We start from the raw sequence: 19,960 nt of genomic DNA, 5'->3' as shown, positions 1-19,960 counted from the left end.
TATATATATGCGTGTGTGTATGTATATGTGTGTGTGCATGTGTGTGTGTTTATATATGTGTGTATATATATATACGTATGTGTGTGTACATATATATGTGTACATAGATATGTGTGTATATATGTGTGTATATATATATAGGGCGTGATGATATATATATGTATATATATTTATTTATATATATATATAATCTCATCACGCCCTATATATATATATATATATATATATATATATATATATATATATATATATGTGTGTGTGTGTGTATGTATACATATATATATACATATACATGCATATATATATGTGTATGTGAACATATACATGTATATGTATGTATATATATATATATATATACACATGTATATCTCATCACGCATATATATATATATATATATATATATATATATATATATATATATATATATATATATATACACACACACACACACAGTGGGGCAAAAAAGTATTTAGTCAGCCACCGATTGTGCAAGTTCTCCCACTTAAAATGATGACAGAGGTCTGTAATTTTCATCATAGGTACACTTCAACTGTGAGAGACAGAATATTAAAAAAAAATCCAGGAATTCACATTGTAGGAATTTTAAAGAATTTATTTGTAAATTATGATGGAAAATAAGTATTTGGTCAACCATTCAAAGCTCTCACTGATGGAAGGAGGTTTTGTCTCAAAATCTCACGATACATGGCCCCATTCATTCTTTCCTTAACACGGATCAATCGTCCTGTCCCCATCATGCCCCAAAGCATGATGTTTCCACCCCCATGCTTCACAGTAGGTTTGGTGTTCTTGGGATGCAACTCAGTATTCTTCTTCCTCCAAACACGACGGGTTGACTTTATACCAAAATGGATACAAGGATGATACAGCAGAGGATTGGGAGAATGTCATGTGGTCAGATGAAAGCAAAATACAACTTTTTGGTATAAACTCAACTTGTCGTGTTTGGTGGAAGAAGAATACTGAGTTGCATCCCAAGAACACCATACCTACTGTGAAGCATGGTGGTGGAAACATCATGCTTTGGGGCTGTTTTTCTGCTAAGGGGACAGGACGATTGATCCGTGTTAAGGAAAGAATGAATGTATCGTGAGATTTTGAGCCAGAACATCCTTCCATCAGTGAGAGCTTTGAATGGTTGACCAAATACTTATTTTCCACCATAATTTACGAAAAAAATCTTTAAAATTCCTACAATGTGAATTCCTGGATTTTTTTTTTCACATTTTGTCTCTCACAGTTGAAGTGTACCTATGATGAAAATGACAGACCTCTGTCATCATTTTAAGTGGGAGAACTTGCACAATCGCTGGCTGACTAAATACTTTTTTGCCCCACAGTATATGTCTGTGTGTATGTATATATATATATTTATATGTATGTGTATATATATATATATATATGTGTGTGTGTGTGTATGTATACATATATATATATAAATATACATACATATATATATGCTATGAATGCAGGATATGATTAGTAGATTACTACGTCAAAATTCCTCCACTATTCATCCATTTTCTACCGCTTGTCCCTTTTGGGGTTGCTGGATTCGAGCGGAAGGCAGTTTACACGCTGGACAAGTCGCCCTTCATGACAGTCCAAAACCAATCATTTCAACTCATTCAGAACATTCAAGTTTTTTTTGGTAGTTTTTTTGACCATTTTCCACAAAAAATTCCCGCTTTTTCCAAAATTCCCAAATTTTCTGAAAATGTATGTATGTGTGTATCAATCAATCAATCAATGTTTACTTATATAGCCCTAAATCACTAGTGTCTCAAAGGGCTGCACAAACCACCACGACATCCTCGGTAGGCCCACATAAGGGCAAGGAAAACTCACACCCAGTGGGACATCGGTGACAATGATGACTATGAGAACCTTGGAGAGGAGGAAAGCAATGGATGTCGAGCGGGTCTAACATGATACTGTGAAAGTTCAATCCACAATGGATCCAACACAGTCGCGAGAGTCCAGTCCAAAGCGGATCCAACACAGCAGCGAGAGTCCCGTTCACAGCGGAGCCAGCAGGAAACCATCCCAAGCGGAGGCAGATCAGCAGCGCAGAGATGTCCCCAGCCGATACACAGGCGAGCAGTACATGGCCACCGGATCGGACCGGACCCCCTCCACAAGGGAGAGTGGGACATAGAAGAAAAAGAAAAGAAACGGCAGATCAACTGGTCTAAAAAGGGAGTCTATTTAAAGGCTAGAGTATACAAATGAGTTTTAAGGTGAGACTTAAATGCTTCTACTGAGGTGGCATCTCGAACTGTTACCGGGAGGGCATTCCAGAGTACTGGAGCCCGAAATGAAAACGCTCTATAGCCCGCAGACTTTTTTTGGGCTTTGGGAATCACTAATAAGCCGGAGTCTTTTGAACGCAGATTTCTTGCCGGGACATATGGTACAATACAATCTGCAAGACAGGATGGAGCTAGACCGTGTAGTATTTTATACGTAAGTAGTAAAACCTTAAAGTCACATCTTAAGTGCACAAGTGTATGATTTGGAGGACATTGGCTTTCGGAGACTCATGGAGCACATTGAGCCCCGTTACACGATACCGAGCAGACGGTATTTCTTCTGTTCACATTATTAGCCTGTTGTGTAGGCTACCTGTATAAGTGTATGAGGTTACAAGCACAAACTTATTGAGATTTAGTGGGGCCTCTGTTTACATTATTAGCCTGTTGTGTAGGTTGCCTGTATAAGTGTATGTATATATATATATATATATATATATATATATATATATTAGTGACTTTATTGAGTTTAAAACCCCCTGGCGTTGTTTTGTACTGTTTTTGTACTTATTTTGATTATTATCTCTCAATTGTTTGTAAATTTTGCAATTTATAAATAAAGGTTTATATTAAAAAAATGTTGGAAAACACTGGTCTAACTAATCAAACAGCTACAAGTGAATGGTGACATCTAGTGGCCAAATCACGTCAAAGCCGGAACCATTAAGTCCTGGCTTTAGTTGCTCCGGAACTTCAAAGTAGACGGACCGCCGCCATTGCTCGCTAAAAATGCAAATTCATGCTCGCTGGATAAAAGATCAAAAAACAAACTCCTCATCTGCTCCTAACATGCTGAGCCGCCACCAGAAGCGGCTGTGGAAGTACGTGGAAGAAGGAAGCTTGCTCAAACTCAAGTCCTACCTGCGCAAGCACCGCGACTTGCAGGTGAACTTTACCCAGGGCAAGAGGCAGAGGAGCCCGCTGCACTTGGCGTGTGGCCTCGGGGATGACGCCGTCCTGCGGCTGCTGCTCAGACACGGAGCTGACGTGCTGGCCCGGGACAGGAAGGGAGACACACCGCTGCACCTCGCCCTAAACCGGGCCTTAAAGCACGGGAGAGCGGGTGAGCAGTGTGACCATCATGTGCAAGTTTAGCGCGTATATATATATATATATATATATATATATATATATATATATATATATATATATATATATATATATATATATATATATATATATATATATGTATGTATTTATTTATATATTACATCCATCCATCCATCATCTTCCGCTTATCCGAGGTCGGGTCGCGGGGGCAGCAGCCTAAGCAGGGAAGCCCAGACTTCCCTCTCCCCAGCCACTTCGTCTAGCTCTTCCCGGGGGATCCCGAGGCGTTCCCAGGCCAGCCGGGAGACATAGTCTTCCCAACGTGTCCTGGGTCTTCCCCGTGGCCTCCTACCGGCTGGACGTGCCCTAAACACCTCCCTATGGAGGCGTTCGGGTGGCATCCTGACCAGATGCCCGAGCCACCTCATCTGGCTCCTCTCCATGTGGAGGAGAAGCGGCTTTACTTTGAGTTCCTCCCGGATGGCAGAGCTTCTCACCCTATCTCTAAGGGAGAGACCCATTTATCATTTATGTGTGTATATATATATATATATATATATATATATATATATATATATATATATATATATGTATATATATATATATATATACATATATATATATATATCAACAATCACAAGACTACTTCATCTCTACAGAACTGTTTCATGAGGGGTTCCCTCAATCAGGAGATTTTAATGGAATCATTCACATAAAATGGTTTATATAGGGCACAGAGTGGGTGGGTACAGGCAGTGGTGATTGGCTCATGTGTTACCTAGGAGGTGTCTCCGCCTGTGACGGCATGTTGATATGATTTCACTGCGCTTGTTGAGGGATGACAGGTCTGGATGATGTATAATAAACGGTTTCTCTTTTAAGTATAGGTTGCATCTTTTATTACCACTGTTGTAAGGTGTGCTGGATGCAAGAATTTGCCATGTTATGGAACATTCAACATTATTGTCTTTGAGGTTCCAAATGTGCTTGATGAGTTCTGTAGAATTCCGCACGGTCTGGTTTCTAAAGGAGGCTGTCACGCCAAATTTCTTCCCCCCCTACAATAACCTTCCCCCCCATTTGACGCATTTACTTCCGGGGTCACGTATCATCTTATGTCATCCCATAGCTTGTGTTTGTAAATTGTTTTAAATTTTTTTTTATAATTTAGCGTTAACAAAACGTCTGTATTTTTATAATATAGCGTTATACTTTTATAATATAGCGTTAACAAAACGTCTGAATTAATCATGACCTTGGAAGTAAATGGGGGGGGGGGTTTGTAGGGAGAAGAAATTTGGCGTGACAAGGCCTTGTGATTATTCCATCTCGCTTTAAACGCTCCTTCGGTTAATCCTACGTACGTGTCGGATGTGTTAATGTCCTTGCGTGTTACCTTTGCTTGGTAAACGACTCGTGTTTGTAAGCACCCCCCGTTGAGAGGGCAATCAGGTTTCTTGCGACAGTTACATTCCTTATTGGTTTCAGAGTCCTTTAGTCTGGGGGCAGGCAGTCCTTTGCAATTGCTTTGTTGTGGTTTGAAATGATTTGTTGTTATAAGTTTATGTTTGTATATATATATATATATATATACATACATAAATGAATAATGATTAGAGATGTCCGATAATGGCTTTTTTGCCGATACCTGATATTCCGATATTGTCCTATTCTTAATTACCGATTCCGATATCGATATATACAGTGGTGGAACTAACATATTATTATGCCTAGTTTTATTGTGATGCCCCGCTGGATGCATTAAACAATGTAACAAGGTTTTCCAAATAAATCAACTCAAGTTATGGAAAAAAGTGCCAACATGGCACTGCCATATTTATAATATTTATTTTTTAACATGCTTCAAAACAGCAGCTCGGAATTTGGGACATGCTCTCCCTGAGAGAGCATGAGGAGGTTGGAGGGGCGGGGTTTTAGGGGTAGAGGGTGGCGGGGGGTGTATATTGTAGCGTCCCGGAAGAGTTAGTGCTGCAAGGGGTTCTGGGTATTTGCTCTGTTGTGTTACGGTGCGGATGTGTTTGTCATTCTTGTTTAATGTGGGTTCACAGTGTGGCGCATATATGTAACAATGTTAAAGTTGTTATACGGCCACCCTCAGTGTGACGTTTTTAGCTGTTGACCAAGTATGCGTTGCATTCACTTGTGTGTGTGTGTGTGTGTGAAAAGCTGCATATATTATGTGATTGGCCCGGCACGCAAAGGCAGTGCCTTTTAAGGTTTATTGGCGCTCTGTACTTTTTTAAACCGATATCGATCATTTCCAATATTACATTTTAAAGCATTTATTAGGCGATAATATCAGTAGGCCGATATTATCGGACATCTCTACTAATGACTAATTTCTTCCTCCAGCTTATGACGACTTGGTTGTGCCTCTCCGAAAGAGTTGCCCGGAGGCCATGGACGCCGCCAACACTGCGGGAGTGACACCCCAGGACCTCCTCAACTGGAGCAAACTGTCAGAGGTGGGTGAAAGAAGCTTCTAAATGACATTTGTGAAGCTTCCTCTATAGGTGGTGGCCCAAGTACCTTGGAAGCCGTTCAGGCATGCAATACAATAATAGAGATACATGAAGGCATGCAATACAATAATAGAGATACATGCAGGCATACAATACAATAATAGAGATACATGCAGGCATACAATACAATAATAGAGATACATGCAGGCATACAATACAATAATAGAGATACATGCAGGCATACAATACAATAATAGAGATACATGCAGGCATACAATACAATAATAGAGATACATGAAGGCATGCAATACAATAATAGAGATACATGAAGGCATACAATACAATAATACCGATACATGCAGGCATCCATCCATCCATTATCTACCGCTTATTCCCTTTTGGGGTCGTGGGGGGCGCTGGCGCCTACAATACAATAATAGAGATACATGCAGGCATACAATACAATAATAGAGATACATGCAGGCATACAATACAATAATAGAGATACATGCAGGCATACAATACAATAATAGAGATACATGCAGGCATACAATACAATAATAGAGATAAATGCAGGCATACAATACAATAATAGAGATACATGCAGGCATACAATTAGGGATGTCCCGATACAACTTTTTCACTTCCGATACTATACCGATATTGTAGCCTTGAGTATTTGCCGATACCGATATCAATACGATACGATATAGGCACGAATCATACATATATTTATTCCTTATTTTGTTTTATAGAATGTTAGAAAAGGCTTGATAAAGTGATGTTACTGTTACTGATGTTGTAGTGTTAAAACAGAAAACAATAGTCAGCAAGAGTAGGTATAGGAAAAACTGACCCATTTATTATTAACCGATTGGTTACATAAATTTTAACTTTCAACATAAGAGTATTACCTCAACAAATCCAATAAAAACAAAATGTTATATTTAAAGTGCAAAATAATCACTACTACCAACATAATTATACAATTGAAAAGAATAAATTAAAAATAAATTAAAAGACCCTGAAAAATAACCTAAATAAATCAAAAAAAAAAAAAAAAAAAACGTTTTAAAGTGCAAACAATTCAAGTTCACTTCAGTTATTTTTTTACTGTCAGCATATGTTGGAAACAACTGTGGGCAGGGACAAAAACCACAAAAACAACACAATATTGTCCACTGTCCAACTGCTCTAAATTAAGAGTTCACAGCTCCAGTTTCACTGACTGACTATGCCCAAAACAATGTAGTAATTACTCTTACTCTTCACTGAAGAATAGTGTAAACACAATAAACATATCACTCTAATAACAAGAGCATAAAACAAATAATAATCAGTCAGTGCTGACTACCATTACTACTCCCCCTCCCCCTTCTCCACTTTCTGCTGTCCGAGCATAATGTGGAGATTATTTTTTTTTAAGAAGATAAGCATTTCGGCATGCTGTGAGTTAAAATACTTCCACACAGCCGACATCACTACACTTTGCTGAGCACACGTGTTGTCGTTGTTGTGATCACGTGGGTTGTGCATGCTGGATCAGAGACGCTCTTCTTCCGCGGCCGCCACCAACGTTAATTAAGGGGCATTGCCGCCACCTACTGTGTTGGAATGTGATCAAACCAGTCATCTATTATAGAAGTGCTGCAGTGGCAAATGGACAGCTTATATCGGAGCGCTTATATCGGAGTTTTTAGATTCAGTCCGATAAAATCCGATATTCACTTTTTTGGCCAATATCGGACCGATTTCCGATATCAATATCGAATCGGAACATCCCTACATACAATACAATAATAGAGTTACATGAAGGCATACAATACAATAATACCGATACAAACTTTTTGACATTTAGCTGCTATGTCATTAAGACCATTTGCTTGTTTGTTTTTTTTTTTTTTACACACGAGTTAGTCCGCTCCCTAATTCCGTGTACCACATGTGGCAAAACACTCTAAAGTTACAGTGGGTGTTTTGTAGGGCTGGGCGATACGGCCTTATATTAATATCTTAATATTTTTAGGCCATGTCACAATACACGATGTATATCTCCATATTTTGCCTTAGCCTTGAATGAACACTTGATGCATATAATCACAGCAGTATGATGATTCTATGTGTCTACATTAAAACATTCTTCATACTGCATTAATATATGCTACTTTTAAACTTTCATGCAGAGAGGGAAATCACAACTAAAAGAGTATTTATTAAGCAGTGGCACAAACATTCATGTCATTTCCAAAACCAAAAGTGCAAAATTGTCAGAGACATTTTAAAACAAGCCTTTGTGCACAAAACCAAAACCAAAAGTGCAAAATTGTCAGAGACATTTTAAAACAAGCCTTTAGTGCATTTTTGTGCATGTCACTAATATGACGTATCAAAACAACACTAAATTAATGTGCACTTTTTGTACAGAACGCCACAACAATAGTTTAAAAATGAAATAAGTGCACTTTTGTGCATGATGTCACACAAGATGTTTCAATAAGTGTCAAATAAAAATGAGCTGCAAAGTAGGAAGTCATATAGTTTATGTCCTTCACTATGTGGTAGGTTCCTGCGGACGTTATCTCCTTCTGCTAGAGACTATTTTTTTCATACGGTGTTGATCTGGAAATAGTTGCTTCAGCGTTCTGTTGGTGTGGCATTGAAAGGAGATGTTGACATGTGGAGTAAGCACTCTTCATTCTCTACCGGGTGACTTTTCAAAACGTATACTCCAATATCACCATATAGTCATTTTCTATATCGCACAGAGACAAACCCGCGATATATCGAGTAAATCGATACATCACCCAGCCCTAGTTTCAAGCACTCTTTACTCTCCAGCGCGGGGGTGTCAAACTCTTTTTAGATCAGGGGCCACATGGGGAAAAATCTACTCCCAAGTGGGCCGGACTGGTAAAATCACGGCAGAATAACTTCAAAATAAAGACAACTTCAGACTGTTTTCTTTGTTTAAAATTAGAACAAGCACATTCTGAAATTTACAAATCGCAATGTTGTTTGTTTTTCTTTTTTACACTTATGTGTTGCGGTTGATAGTATTCTATCTTTATTTGTTGTTATTTATATTTTCTGAATAAATTGGTGTTAATTTTCAATCTATGAAGATACAAAAAAATTTGATCAAAATCAAATTACAAATGTATGTAGTTTGATTATTTTCCTCGACTGATGTACTAACATTATGTGGTTTATTTTGTACGTATGTAGCATCGTCTATAAAGATACAAATAATTGCTATTGCGACATCCAGTGGACACATTTAGAACAACTGTTTCTTTCATTCAAAAAATGTAGGTTAATTTTTATACTGAACATACCGCGGGCCGGATAAAACCTGTTCGTGGGCCTGATCCGGCCCTCGTGCCATACGTTTGACATCCCTGCTCTAGCGGTTGACAAAGTAGTGCTGCTACTTTTGTAGCAACGCTTTTGCCGCAGGGCTTCACGGTGGAAGAGGGGTTAGTGCGTCTGCCTCACAATACGAAGTTCCTGCAGTCCTGGGTTCAAATCCAGGCTCGGGATCTTTCTGTGTGGAGTTTGCATGTTCTCCCCGTGAATGCGTGGGTTCCCTCCGGGTACTCCGGCTTCCTCCCACTTCCAAAGACATGCACCTGGGGATAGGTTGATTGGCAACACTAAATTGGCCCTAGTGTGTGAATGTGAGTGTGAATGTTGTCGGTCTATCTGTGTTGGCCCTGCGATGAGGTGGCGACTTGTCCAGGGTGTACCCTGCCTTCCGCCCGATTGTAGCTGAGATAGGCGCCAGCGACCCCGAAAGGGAATAAGCGGTAGAAAATGGATGGATGGATGGGCTTTTTTCGCATACTTGACAAATAACGGTTGTCTGTTCAACATCTTCCCGCTTGAAGCCAAACCACCGCCAGACGATGGACCCCCTGCTGTTTTTCTCGGGAAATAATTCTTCCTTCATTTGTTACCAGATTGGCACCTTCTCTCTCTCCTATTACCACTCGCGCCACTCCGCTAGCATCACAGCTAACGTTACCCATGCCGCTACCTCTCTGCCGGGCGAGGGCGTATGACGCTGTACGCGTGACATATGTAAGAAGGTGCGCTTGTTTTACGTCTCTGTGAGAAGGAGAGACAAGAAAGATTGAGAAATGCATGTGATATGTTGATTATATTTCATATATCGCCCAATTGTGTGAGAAATTTCAAGCAGTGTTTGATAGCATTTGTTAACACAGTAGGGGTGAAGGTTTTGACAGAATTTGTAGCAATGGATTAGATTAGATAGTACTTTATTTATTCCGTCAGGAGAGTTCCTTCAGGAAAATTTAAAATTTTCAGCACAATCCCATTCAAGATCAGACAAACATTACAGGGAGACAGAACAGGATTGGTGACGGGTCTGCCGGCTTCCAGCGCCCCTTACAAAAAAGATGAGATACAGGTAAACGGGGGGGTAGGGGGTGAGGGGGGGGAGAAAAATACAAGATTAAAATAAAATGAAAAAATCGGTCTTAGCCTGGGCCCTGGAGAGGGGGTGCAGACTGAGGCCAAGGGAAAAAAACAAGTCATAGCCATAGAACACATCCCTCTTACATGTGTGTAAGAGGCAAACATCAAAGAACACAGAGGACATTAAAGACATTAAAGCATCAGATACAACCAGACACTTCTACATACAGCTATGAATAGATTAGATTAGATTAGATTAGATAGTACTTTATTTATTCTGTCAGGAGAGTTCCTTCAGGAAAATTACAATTTTCAGCACAATCCCATTCAAGGTCAGACAAACATTAAAGGGAGACAGAACAGGATCGCTGACGGGTCTGCCGGCTTCCAGCGCCCCTTACAAAAAAAAGATGAGATACAGGTAAACAAGGGGGGGAGAAAAAAATAGAAGATTAAAATAAAATAAAACAATCGGTCTTAGCCTGGGCCCTGGAGAGGGGGTGCAGACTGAGGCCAAGGGGAAAAAACAACAAGTCATAGCCATAGTACACATCCCTCTTACATGTGTGTAAGAGGGAAACATCAAAGAACACAGAGGACATTAAAGCAGCAGATACAACCAGACACTTCTACATACAGCTATGAATAAAAAGTAAATGAAACATATCCACTGTGGTGGCCTCTGCGGTGTTCCACGCCATCGTCCGCTGGGGTGGAGGGAAGATGGCCAGAGACAAGAGCAGACCCAACAAAGCAACCAAGACAGCCAACTCCACTTTCGGCCAGTGTCCAGTCCGCATGGATGAGCGAGGATACGTCCAAGAGAACTGAGGTGTCCGACACCTGCTCACCCAGCCAAGACACCGCGAAGCCTCTCCGTCCCGGCGCTCAGTGCTAGCTCCGCAGTCCTGTCCCCTCATCCGCATCTCCTCCAGTCCCTCCAAACCGACTCTGGTGTGGCAGACACCCACCAGCTGGTCTCCATGGCCAAAAGGCTCCCGAGAGGCAGATCCAGAAGTCCACAAAAAAATCACCACAGAGGTCACGAAAGTGCCACCCCTTGTCACACAGTCCCAAAGGGTCCCGGACCAAAAGGCAAAAAAGTATAATAAGACAAAAGGATGACACAAGAGCACAGAGCTCCTGCCAACAGCAGCCACTACAGCAGCGCCATCTTGGGAAAAAATAAAAAAGGAGGCTTGCATGTGAAAATTTCTTCTTGATCTATATTTCAATCAATAAATCAATCAATGTTTACTTACATAGCCCTAAATCACCAGTGTCTCAAAGGGCTGTTTCAGTTCTTATGTGAATGCACGAGTTGATTTGTGGCAGGAGACACCAGCAAGCACCAGCGGGCCACCAAAGGCTGACCCAGAACGAGACTGGATGGAAAAACTGTTTGGCGAATGTGAGGACGAGTTCTGTGAGAACTTTGGGGTTTATGACGGTAAAAAAAAAAAAAGAATTGTATTTATTTTTTTAGCCATCTATGTGTTAAATTGTAGTTGTTTGTGCTGGTGTGACAGCGGACGACTACCTGGCTGTGGACGAGGAGGAGGAGGACTACGGCGACTGGGCGGACCGCATCAGAACAGAATATTTCTCCAAGAAGAACGCGGAAGCTCAGAGAATAGCGGCCTCTTCTGGCCGGAAGAAGAAAAAGAAGAAGAGCGAGGGAGAAAAAGAGGAGAACTACCAGGAGCTGCACCAGCGTCTCCAGAAGGAACACCAGGAGTACTTGGACCGCGCCGCACGCAAAGAGGAAGAGACCCGTCTGGGCAAGAAGCGCCGCTACGATCAAATGTGCGCCGCCACCTTCAAAGCCGGCGCGCCTGACGACGACGACGACGGCGGCGCCGAGCTGCTGTGCTACGCCGACATCCCCTGGCCGGCACCGCGCGGCACGGTTCAGGAGATGGCGGACGTGATGCTGCACGGCGTGGACCGCAAGGACGCGGCGGCCTTCCGCAAGGCGCTGCGGAAGCAGCAGACGCTGTGGCATCCCGATAAGTTCGCCCAGAGGTGTGAGGCCAGGCTGCAGGAGAAGGACAAGCGCAGGATCTTGGACACGGTGACCGCTCTGTCGCAGGAACTCAACAGGCTGGCCCAGACTCTGAGGACCTGAGGTCACCTGGTTAGGTACACCACTGAACTCTTCTATATCTTAAATATAATATCACTCCCACACACCTTCAAACTACCATCACATTAAAATCTTCAAGGATTTTTTATTTTTATTCTAAATTATTGTCGTTTAGCTCTTGTATTTATGAGTGTGTGTGTGTTCCACTGCTCTGTCCTCACGTCTGTGATATCCAATATTAAATCAGCATTCTCATCTTCTCACACACATTTCACTCTTTTTTTTTGGTTTGGACTTCTTGTCAAAGTGGAAGACTGACTTACTGAAAACCCTCCGTTTAGTTTCCTCAAAATCTTCTTCTTCAGTGCAACCACAGCAGGGCTGCAATTTATACAACACACAGTTGGGGGTCTTGCTTTTTGGGGGCGACTGGGATTTCCCTTAATTATGGGAAGAAAATGCTGTTATTTTATGGGAAAGGGGAGATTCTTTATTTCAACATTTTTTTTAATTCTTTTGTGTTCTTTTTGAGGGAGAAAATTCCCCTAATTTGGGGGTCGAAAACGTCCCTTATGTTTAGGAAATTAATTCCATTATTTTTGATGGGAGAAATTCCTTATTTTAGGAGGTATTAATTCCCATGTTTTGGGGCAAAAATATAACTTATTTTTTTGAGGGATAAATGTCTTTTGGGGGTGTCCCTTATTTTGTTGGGGGGAAAAAATCCCTCATTTTAGAGGTTATTTTCTTTAAGGGAGAACCCCTCATTTTTGAGAGAAAAAGAATCCTTATTTTCCAGAAATGTTGCATTATTTTCAATCGCAAACGTTGACAGGAATTGAGGGGAACGCTGGTAGAAAGGCCAAAATGTTGCTTATATTTCAAAACCTTATGTTTCCCTATTTTTTAATCCCACAATTTGGAGAAATTAAATTATTTACGTGGAAAAAATGTCTTATTTTCCAGAAATGTTGCCCTATTTTTAATCCGAAAATTTGGGGGAAATTAAATTATTTACAAGGGAAAAAAATTCCTTATTTTACAGGAATGTTGCCCTATTTTTCAATCCCAAAGTTTTGGGGAAATTAAATTATTTACGTGGGGAAAAATCTTTATTTTCCAGAAATGTTGCATTATTTTCAATCGCAAACATTGACAGGAATTGAGGGGAATGCTGGTACAAAAGGCCAAAATGTTGCTTATATTTCAAAACCTTATGTTTCCCTATTTTTTAATCCCACAATATGGAAAAATTTAATTATTTACGTGGAAAAATGTCTTATTTTGCAGAAATGTTGCCCTATTTTTAATCCCAAATTTCGGGGAAATTAAATTATTCACGTGGGAAAAAAATATTTATTTTCCTGAAATGTAGCCCTATTTTTCAATCCCAAAGATTTGGGGAAATTAAATTATTTACGTGGGAAAAAATCTTTATTTTCCAGAAATGTTGCATTATTTTCAATCGCAAACGTTGACAGGAATTGAGGGGAATGCTGGTACAAAAGGCTAAAATTTTGCTTATATTTCAAAACCTTATGTTTCCCTATTTTTTAATCCCACAATTTGGATAAATTAAATTATTTACGTGGAAAAAATGTCTTATTTTCCAGAAATGTTGCCCTATTTTTAATCCCCAAATTTTGGGGAAATTAAATTATTCACATGGGAAAAAAAACTTTATTTTCCAGAAATGTTGCCATAGTTTTTAATCCGAAAATTTTGGGGAAATTAAATTATTCACGTGGAAAAATTTCTTATTTTCCAGAAATGTTGCCCTATTTTTAATACCCAAATTTTGGGGAAATTAAATTATTCACATGGGAAAAAAAATCTTTATTTTCCAGAAATGTTGCCCTATTTTCAATCCCAAAATTTTGGGGAAATTAAATTATTTACGTGGGAAAAAATCTTTATTTTCCAGAAATGTTGCCCTATTTTCAATCGCAAACGTTGACAGGAATTGAGGGGAACGCTGGTAGAAAGGCCAAAATTTTGCTTATATTTTAAAACCTTAATGTTTCCCTATTTTTTAATCCCACAATTTGGAGAAATTAAATTATTTCCGTGGAAAAATGTCTTTATTTTCCAGAAATATTGCCCTATTTTTAATCCCCAAATTTTGGGGAAATTAAATTATTTATGTGGGAAAAAATCTTTATTTTCCAGAAATGTTGCATTATTTTCAATCGCAAACATTGACAGGAATTGAGGGGAACGCTGGTACAAAAGGCCAAAATTTTGCTTATATTTCAAAACCTTATGTTTCCCTATTTTTTAATCCCACAATATGGAGAAATTAAATTATTTACGTGGAAAAATGTCTTATTTTCCAGAAATGTTGCCCTATTTTTAATCCCAAAATTTGGGGGAAATTAAATTATTTATGTGGGAAAAAAATCTTTATTTTCCAGAAATGTTGCCATAGTTTTTAATCCGAAAATTTTGGGGAAATTAAATTATTTACAAGGGAAAAAATTCCTTGTTTTACAGGAATGTTGCCCTATTTTTCAATCCCAAAGTTTTGGGGAAATTAAATTATTTACGTGGGAAAAAAATCTTTATTTTCCAGAAATGTTGCATTATTTTCAATCGCAAACATTGACAGGAATTGAGGGGAACGCTGGTAGAAAAGGCTAAAATTTTGCTTATATTTCAAAACCTTATGTTTCCCTATTTTTTAATCCCACAATTTGGAGAAATTAAATTTACGTGGAAAAAATGTCTTATTTTCCAGAAATGTTGCCCTATTTTTAATCCCCAAATTTTGGGGAAGTTAAATTATTCACGTGGGAAAAAAATCTTTATTTTCCAGAAATGTTGCCTTATTTTTCAATCCCAAAGTTTTGGGGAAATTAAATTATTTACGTGGGAAAAAATCTTTATTTTCCAGAAATGTTGCATTATTTTCAATCGCAAACATTGACAGGAATTGAGGAGAACGCTAGCAGAAAGGCTAAAATTTTGCCTATATTTTAAAACCTTATGTTTCCCTATTTTTTAATCCCACAATTTGGAGAAATTAAATTATTCACGTGGAAAAATTTCTTATTTTCCAGAAATGTTGCCCTATTTTTAATCCCCAAATTTTAGGGAAATTAAATTATTCATATGGGAAAAAAATCTTTATTTTCCAGAAATATTGCCATAGTTTTTAATCCGAAAATTTTGGGGGAATTAAATTATTTACAAGGCAAAAAAATTCCTTATTTTACAGGAATGTTGCCCTATTTTTCAATCCCAAAGTTTTGGGGAAATTAAATTATTTACGTGGGAAAAAATCTTTATTTTCCAGAAATGTTGCATTATTTTCAATCGCAAACGTTGACAGGAATTGAGGGGAATGCTGGTACAAAAGGCTAAAATTTTGCTTATATTTCAAAACCTTATGTTTCCCTATTTTTTAATCCCACAATTTGGATAAATTAAATTATTTACGTGGAGAAAATGTCTTATTTTCCAGAAATGTTGCCCTATTTTTAATCCCAAATTTTGGGGAAATTAAATTATTCACGTGGGAAAAAAATCCTTATTTTCCAGAAATGTTGCCCTATTTTTCAATCCCAAAGTTTTGGGGAAATTAAATTATTTACGTGGGAAAAAAATCTTTATTTTCCAGAAATGTTGCATTATTTTCAATCGCAAACGTTGACAGGAATTGAGGGGAACGCTGGTAGAAAGGCCAAAATTTTGCTTATATTTTAAAACCTTAATGTTTCCCTATTTTTTAATCCCACAATTTGGAGAAATTAAATTATTTCCGTGGAAAAATGTCTTTATTTTCCAGAAATATTGCCCTATTTTTAATCCCCAAATTTTGGGGAAATTAAATTATTCACATGGGAAAAAAATCTTTATTTTCCAGAAATGTTGCCATAGTTTTTAATCCGAAAATTTTGGGGAAATTAAATTATTCACGTGGGAAAAAAATCTTTATTTTCCAGAAATGTTGCATTATTTTCAATCGCAAACGTTGACAGGAATTGAGGGGAATGCTGGTACAAAAGGCTAAAATTTTGCTTATATTTCAAAACCTTATGTTTCCCTATTTTTTAATCCCACAATTTGGATAAATTAAATTATTTACGTGGAAAAATTTCTTATTTTGCAGAAATGTTGCCCTATTTTTAATCCCAAAATTTTGGGGAAATTAAATTATTTATGTGGGAAAAAAATCTTTATTTTCCAGAAATGTTGCCATAGTTTTTAATCCGAAAATTTTGAGGAAATTAAATTATTTACAAGGGAAAACATTCCTTATTTTACAGGAATGTTGCCCTATTTTTTAATCCCCAAATTTTGGGGAAATTAAATTATTTATGTGGGAAAAAATATTTATTTTCCAGAAATGTTGCATTATTTTCAATCGCAAACATTGACAGGAATTGAGGGGAACGCTGGTACAAAAGGCCAAAATTTTGCTTATATTTCAAAACCTTATGTTTCCCTATTTTTTAATCCCACAATATGGAGAAATTAAATTATTTACGTGGAAAAATGTCTTATTTTCCAGAAATGTTGCCCTATTTTTAATCCCAAAATTTGGGGGAAATTAAATTATTCACGTGGGAAAAAAATCTTTATTTTCCAGAAATGTTGCCATAGTTTTTAATCCCAAAATTTTGGGGAAATTAAATTATTTACAAGGGAAAAAGTTCCTTATTTTACAGGAATGTTGCCCTATTTTTCAATCCCAAAGTTTTGGGGAAATTAAATTATTTACGTGGGAAAAAATCTTTATTTTCCAGAAATGTTGCATTATTTTCAATCGCAAACGTTGACAGGAATTGTGGGGAACGCTGGTAGAAAGGCTAAAATTTTGCTTATATTTCAAAACCTTATGTTTCCCTATTTTTTAATCCCACAATTTGGAGAAATTAAATTATTTACGTGGAAAAATTTCTTATTTTGCAGAAATGTTGCCCTATTTTTAATCCCAAAATTTTGGGGGAAATTAAATTATTCACATGGGAAAAAAATCTTTATTTTCCAGAAATGTTGCCCTATTTTTCAATCCCAAAGTTTTGGGGAAATTAAATTATTTACGTGGGAAAAAAATCTTTATTTTCCAGAAATGTTGCATTATTTTCAATCGCAAACATTGACAGGAATTGAGGGGAATGCTGGTACAAAAGGCTAAAATGTTGCTTATATTTCAAAACCTTATGTTTCCCTATTTTTTAATCCCACAATTTGGAGAAATTAAATTATTTACGTGGAAAAAATGTCTTCTTTTCCAGAAATGTTGCCCTATTTTTAATCCCCAAATTTTGGGGAAATTAAATTATTCACGTGGGAAAAAAATCTTTATTTTCCAGAAATGTTGCCATAGTTTTTAATCCGAAAATTTTGGGGAAATTAAATTATTTACAAGGGAAAAAAATTCCTTATTTTACAGGAATGTTGCCCTATTTTTCAATCCCAAAGTTTTGGGGAAATTAAATTATTTACGTGGGAAAAAATCTTTATTTTCCAGAAATGTTGCATTATTTTCAATCGCAAACGTTGACAGGAATTGTGGGGAACGCTGGTAGAAAGGCTAAAATTTTGCTTATATTTCAAAACCTTATGTTTCCCTATTTTTTAATCCCACAATTTGGAGAAATTAAATTATTTACGTGGAAAAATTTCTTATTTTGCAGAAATGTTGCCCTATTTTTAATCCCAAAATTTTGGGGGAAATTAAATTATTCACATGGGAAAAAAATCTTTATTTTCCAGAAATGTTGCCCTATTTTTCAATCCCAAAGTTTTGGGGAAATTAAATTATTTACGTGGGAAAAAATCTTTATTTTCCAGAAATGTTGCATTATTTTGAATCGCAAACGTTGACAGGAATTGAGGGGAACGCTGGTACAAAAGGCTAAAATTTTGCTTATATTTCAAAACCTTATGTTTCCCTATTTTTTAATCCCACAATTTGGAGAAATTGAATTATTTACGTGGAAAAAATGTCTTATTTTCCAGAAATGTTGCCCTATTTTTAATCCCCAAATTTTGGGGAAATTAAATTATTCACGTGGGAAAAAAATCTTTATTTTCCAGAAATGTTGCCATAGTTTTTAATCCGAAAATTTTGGGGAAATTAAATTATTTACAAGGGAAAAAAATCCTTATTTTACAGGAATGTTGCCCTATTTTTCAATCCCAAAGTTTTGGGGAAATTAAATTATTTACGTGGGAAAAAAATATTTATTTTCCAGAAATGTTGCATTATTTTCAATCGCAAACATTGACAGGAATTGAGGGGGACGCTGGTAGAAAGGCTGAAATTTTGCTTATATTTCAAAACCTTATGTTTCTCTATTTTTTAATCCCACAATTTGGAGAAATTAAATTATTTACGTGGAAAAAATGTCTTATTTTCCAGAAATGTTGCCCTATTTTTAATCCCCAAATTTTGGGGAAATTAAATTATTCACGTGGGAAAAAAATCTTTTATTTCCCAGAAATGTTGCCATAGTTTTTAATCCGAAAATTTTGGGGAAATTAAATTATTCACGTGGAAAAATTTCTTATTTTCCAGAAATGTTGCCCTATTTTTAATCCCCAAATTTTGGGGAAATTAAATTATTCACGTGGGAAAAAAATCTTTATTTTCCAGAAATGTTGCCATAGTTTTTAATCCGAAAATTTGGGGGAAATTAAATTATTCACGTGGAAAAATTTCTTATTTTCCAGAAATGTTGCCCTATTTTTAATCCCCAAATTTTGGGGAAGTTAAATTATTCACGTGGGAAAAAAATCTTTATTTTCCAGAAACGTTGCCATAGTTTTTAATCCGAAAATTTTGGGGAAATTAAATTATTTACAAGGGAAAACAATTCCTTATTTTACAGGAATGTTGCCCTATTTTTTAATCCCCAAATTTTGGGGAAATTAAATTATTTATGTGGGAAAAAATATTTATTTTCCAGAAATGTTGCATTATTTTCAATCGCAAACATTGACAGGAATTGAGGGGAACGCTGGTACAAAAGGCCAGAATTTTGCTTATATTTCAAAACCTTATGTTTCCCTATTTTTTAATCCCACAATATGGAAAAATTAAATTATTTACGTGGAAAAATGTCTTATTTTCCAGAAATGTTGCCCTATTTTTAATCCCAAAATTTGGGGGAAATTAAATTATTTATGTGGGAAAAAAATCTTTATTTTCCAGAAATGTTGCCATAGTTTTTAATCCCAAAATTTTGGGGAAATTAAATTATTTACAAGGGAAAAAGTTCCTTATTTTACAGGAATGTTGCCCTATTTTTCAATCCCAAAGTTTTGGGGAAATTAAATTATTTACGTGGGAAAAAAATATTTATTTTCCAGAAATGTTGCATTATTTTCAATCGCAAACATTGACAGGAATTGAGGGGAACGCTGGTACAAAAGGCTAAAATGTTGCTTATATTTCAAAACCTTATGTTTCCCTATTTTTTAATCCCACAATTTGGAGAAATTAAATTATTTACGTGGAGAAAATGTCTTATTTTCCAGAAATGTTGCCATAGTTTTTAATCCGAAAATTTTGGGGAAATTAAATTATTTACAAGGGAAAACAATTCCTTCTTTTACA

General features: G+C 37.1%; 1 protein-coding gene across 1 annotated transcript; it reads left to right on the top strand.

Moving 5' to 3' along the window:
- The first annotated feature begins 3,015 nt into the window (after positions 1–3,015).
- On the top strand, positions 3,016–12,656 carry LOC133536109 (NF-kappa-B inhibitor-like protein 1). Its single transcript, XM_061876317.1, has 4 exons — positions 3,016–3,397; positions 5,758–5,870; positions 11,643–11,757; positions 11,837–12,656. Exons 1-4 carry the CDS (start codon positions 3,064–3,066, stop codon positions 12,433–12,435), a joined length of 1,161 nt encoding a protein of 386 aa, XP_061732301.1. The 5' UTR covers positions 3,016–3,063; the 3' UTR covers positions 12,436–12,656.
- Positions 12,657–19,960: the final 7,304 nt, after the last annotated feature.

Source organism: Nerophis ophidion, linkage group LG17 (genome assembly GCF_033978795.1).
Source record: "Nerophis ophidion isolate RoL-2023_Sa linkage group LG17, RoL_Noph_v1.0, whole genome shotgun sequence".
NCBI classification, from domain to species: domain Eukaryota; kingdom Metazoa; phylum Chordata; class Actinopteri; order Syngnathiformes; family Syngnathidae; genus Nerophis; species Nerophis ophidion.
The sequence above is the reverse complement of the archived record's forward strand: the minus strand, read 5'-3'. Positions and strand labels throughout refer to the sequence as shown.

Bases quoted from the DNA above. Each gene is read 5' to 3' on its own strand.
- LOC133536109 (XM_061876317.1), top strand. From the start codon at position 3,064: ATGCAAATTCATGCTCGCTGGATAAAAGATCAAAAAACAAACTCCTCA. The intron at 5,871-11,642 runs GTGGGTGAAAGA...GATTTGTGGCAG, and splicing joins ACTGGAGCAAACTGTCAGAG to GAGACACCAGCAAGCACCAG. The intron at 11,758-11,836 runs GTAAAAAAAAAA...CTGGTGTGACAG, and splicing joins GAACTTTGGGGTTTATGACG to CGGACGACTACCTGGCTGTG.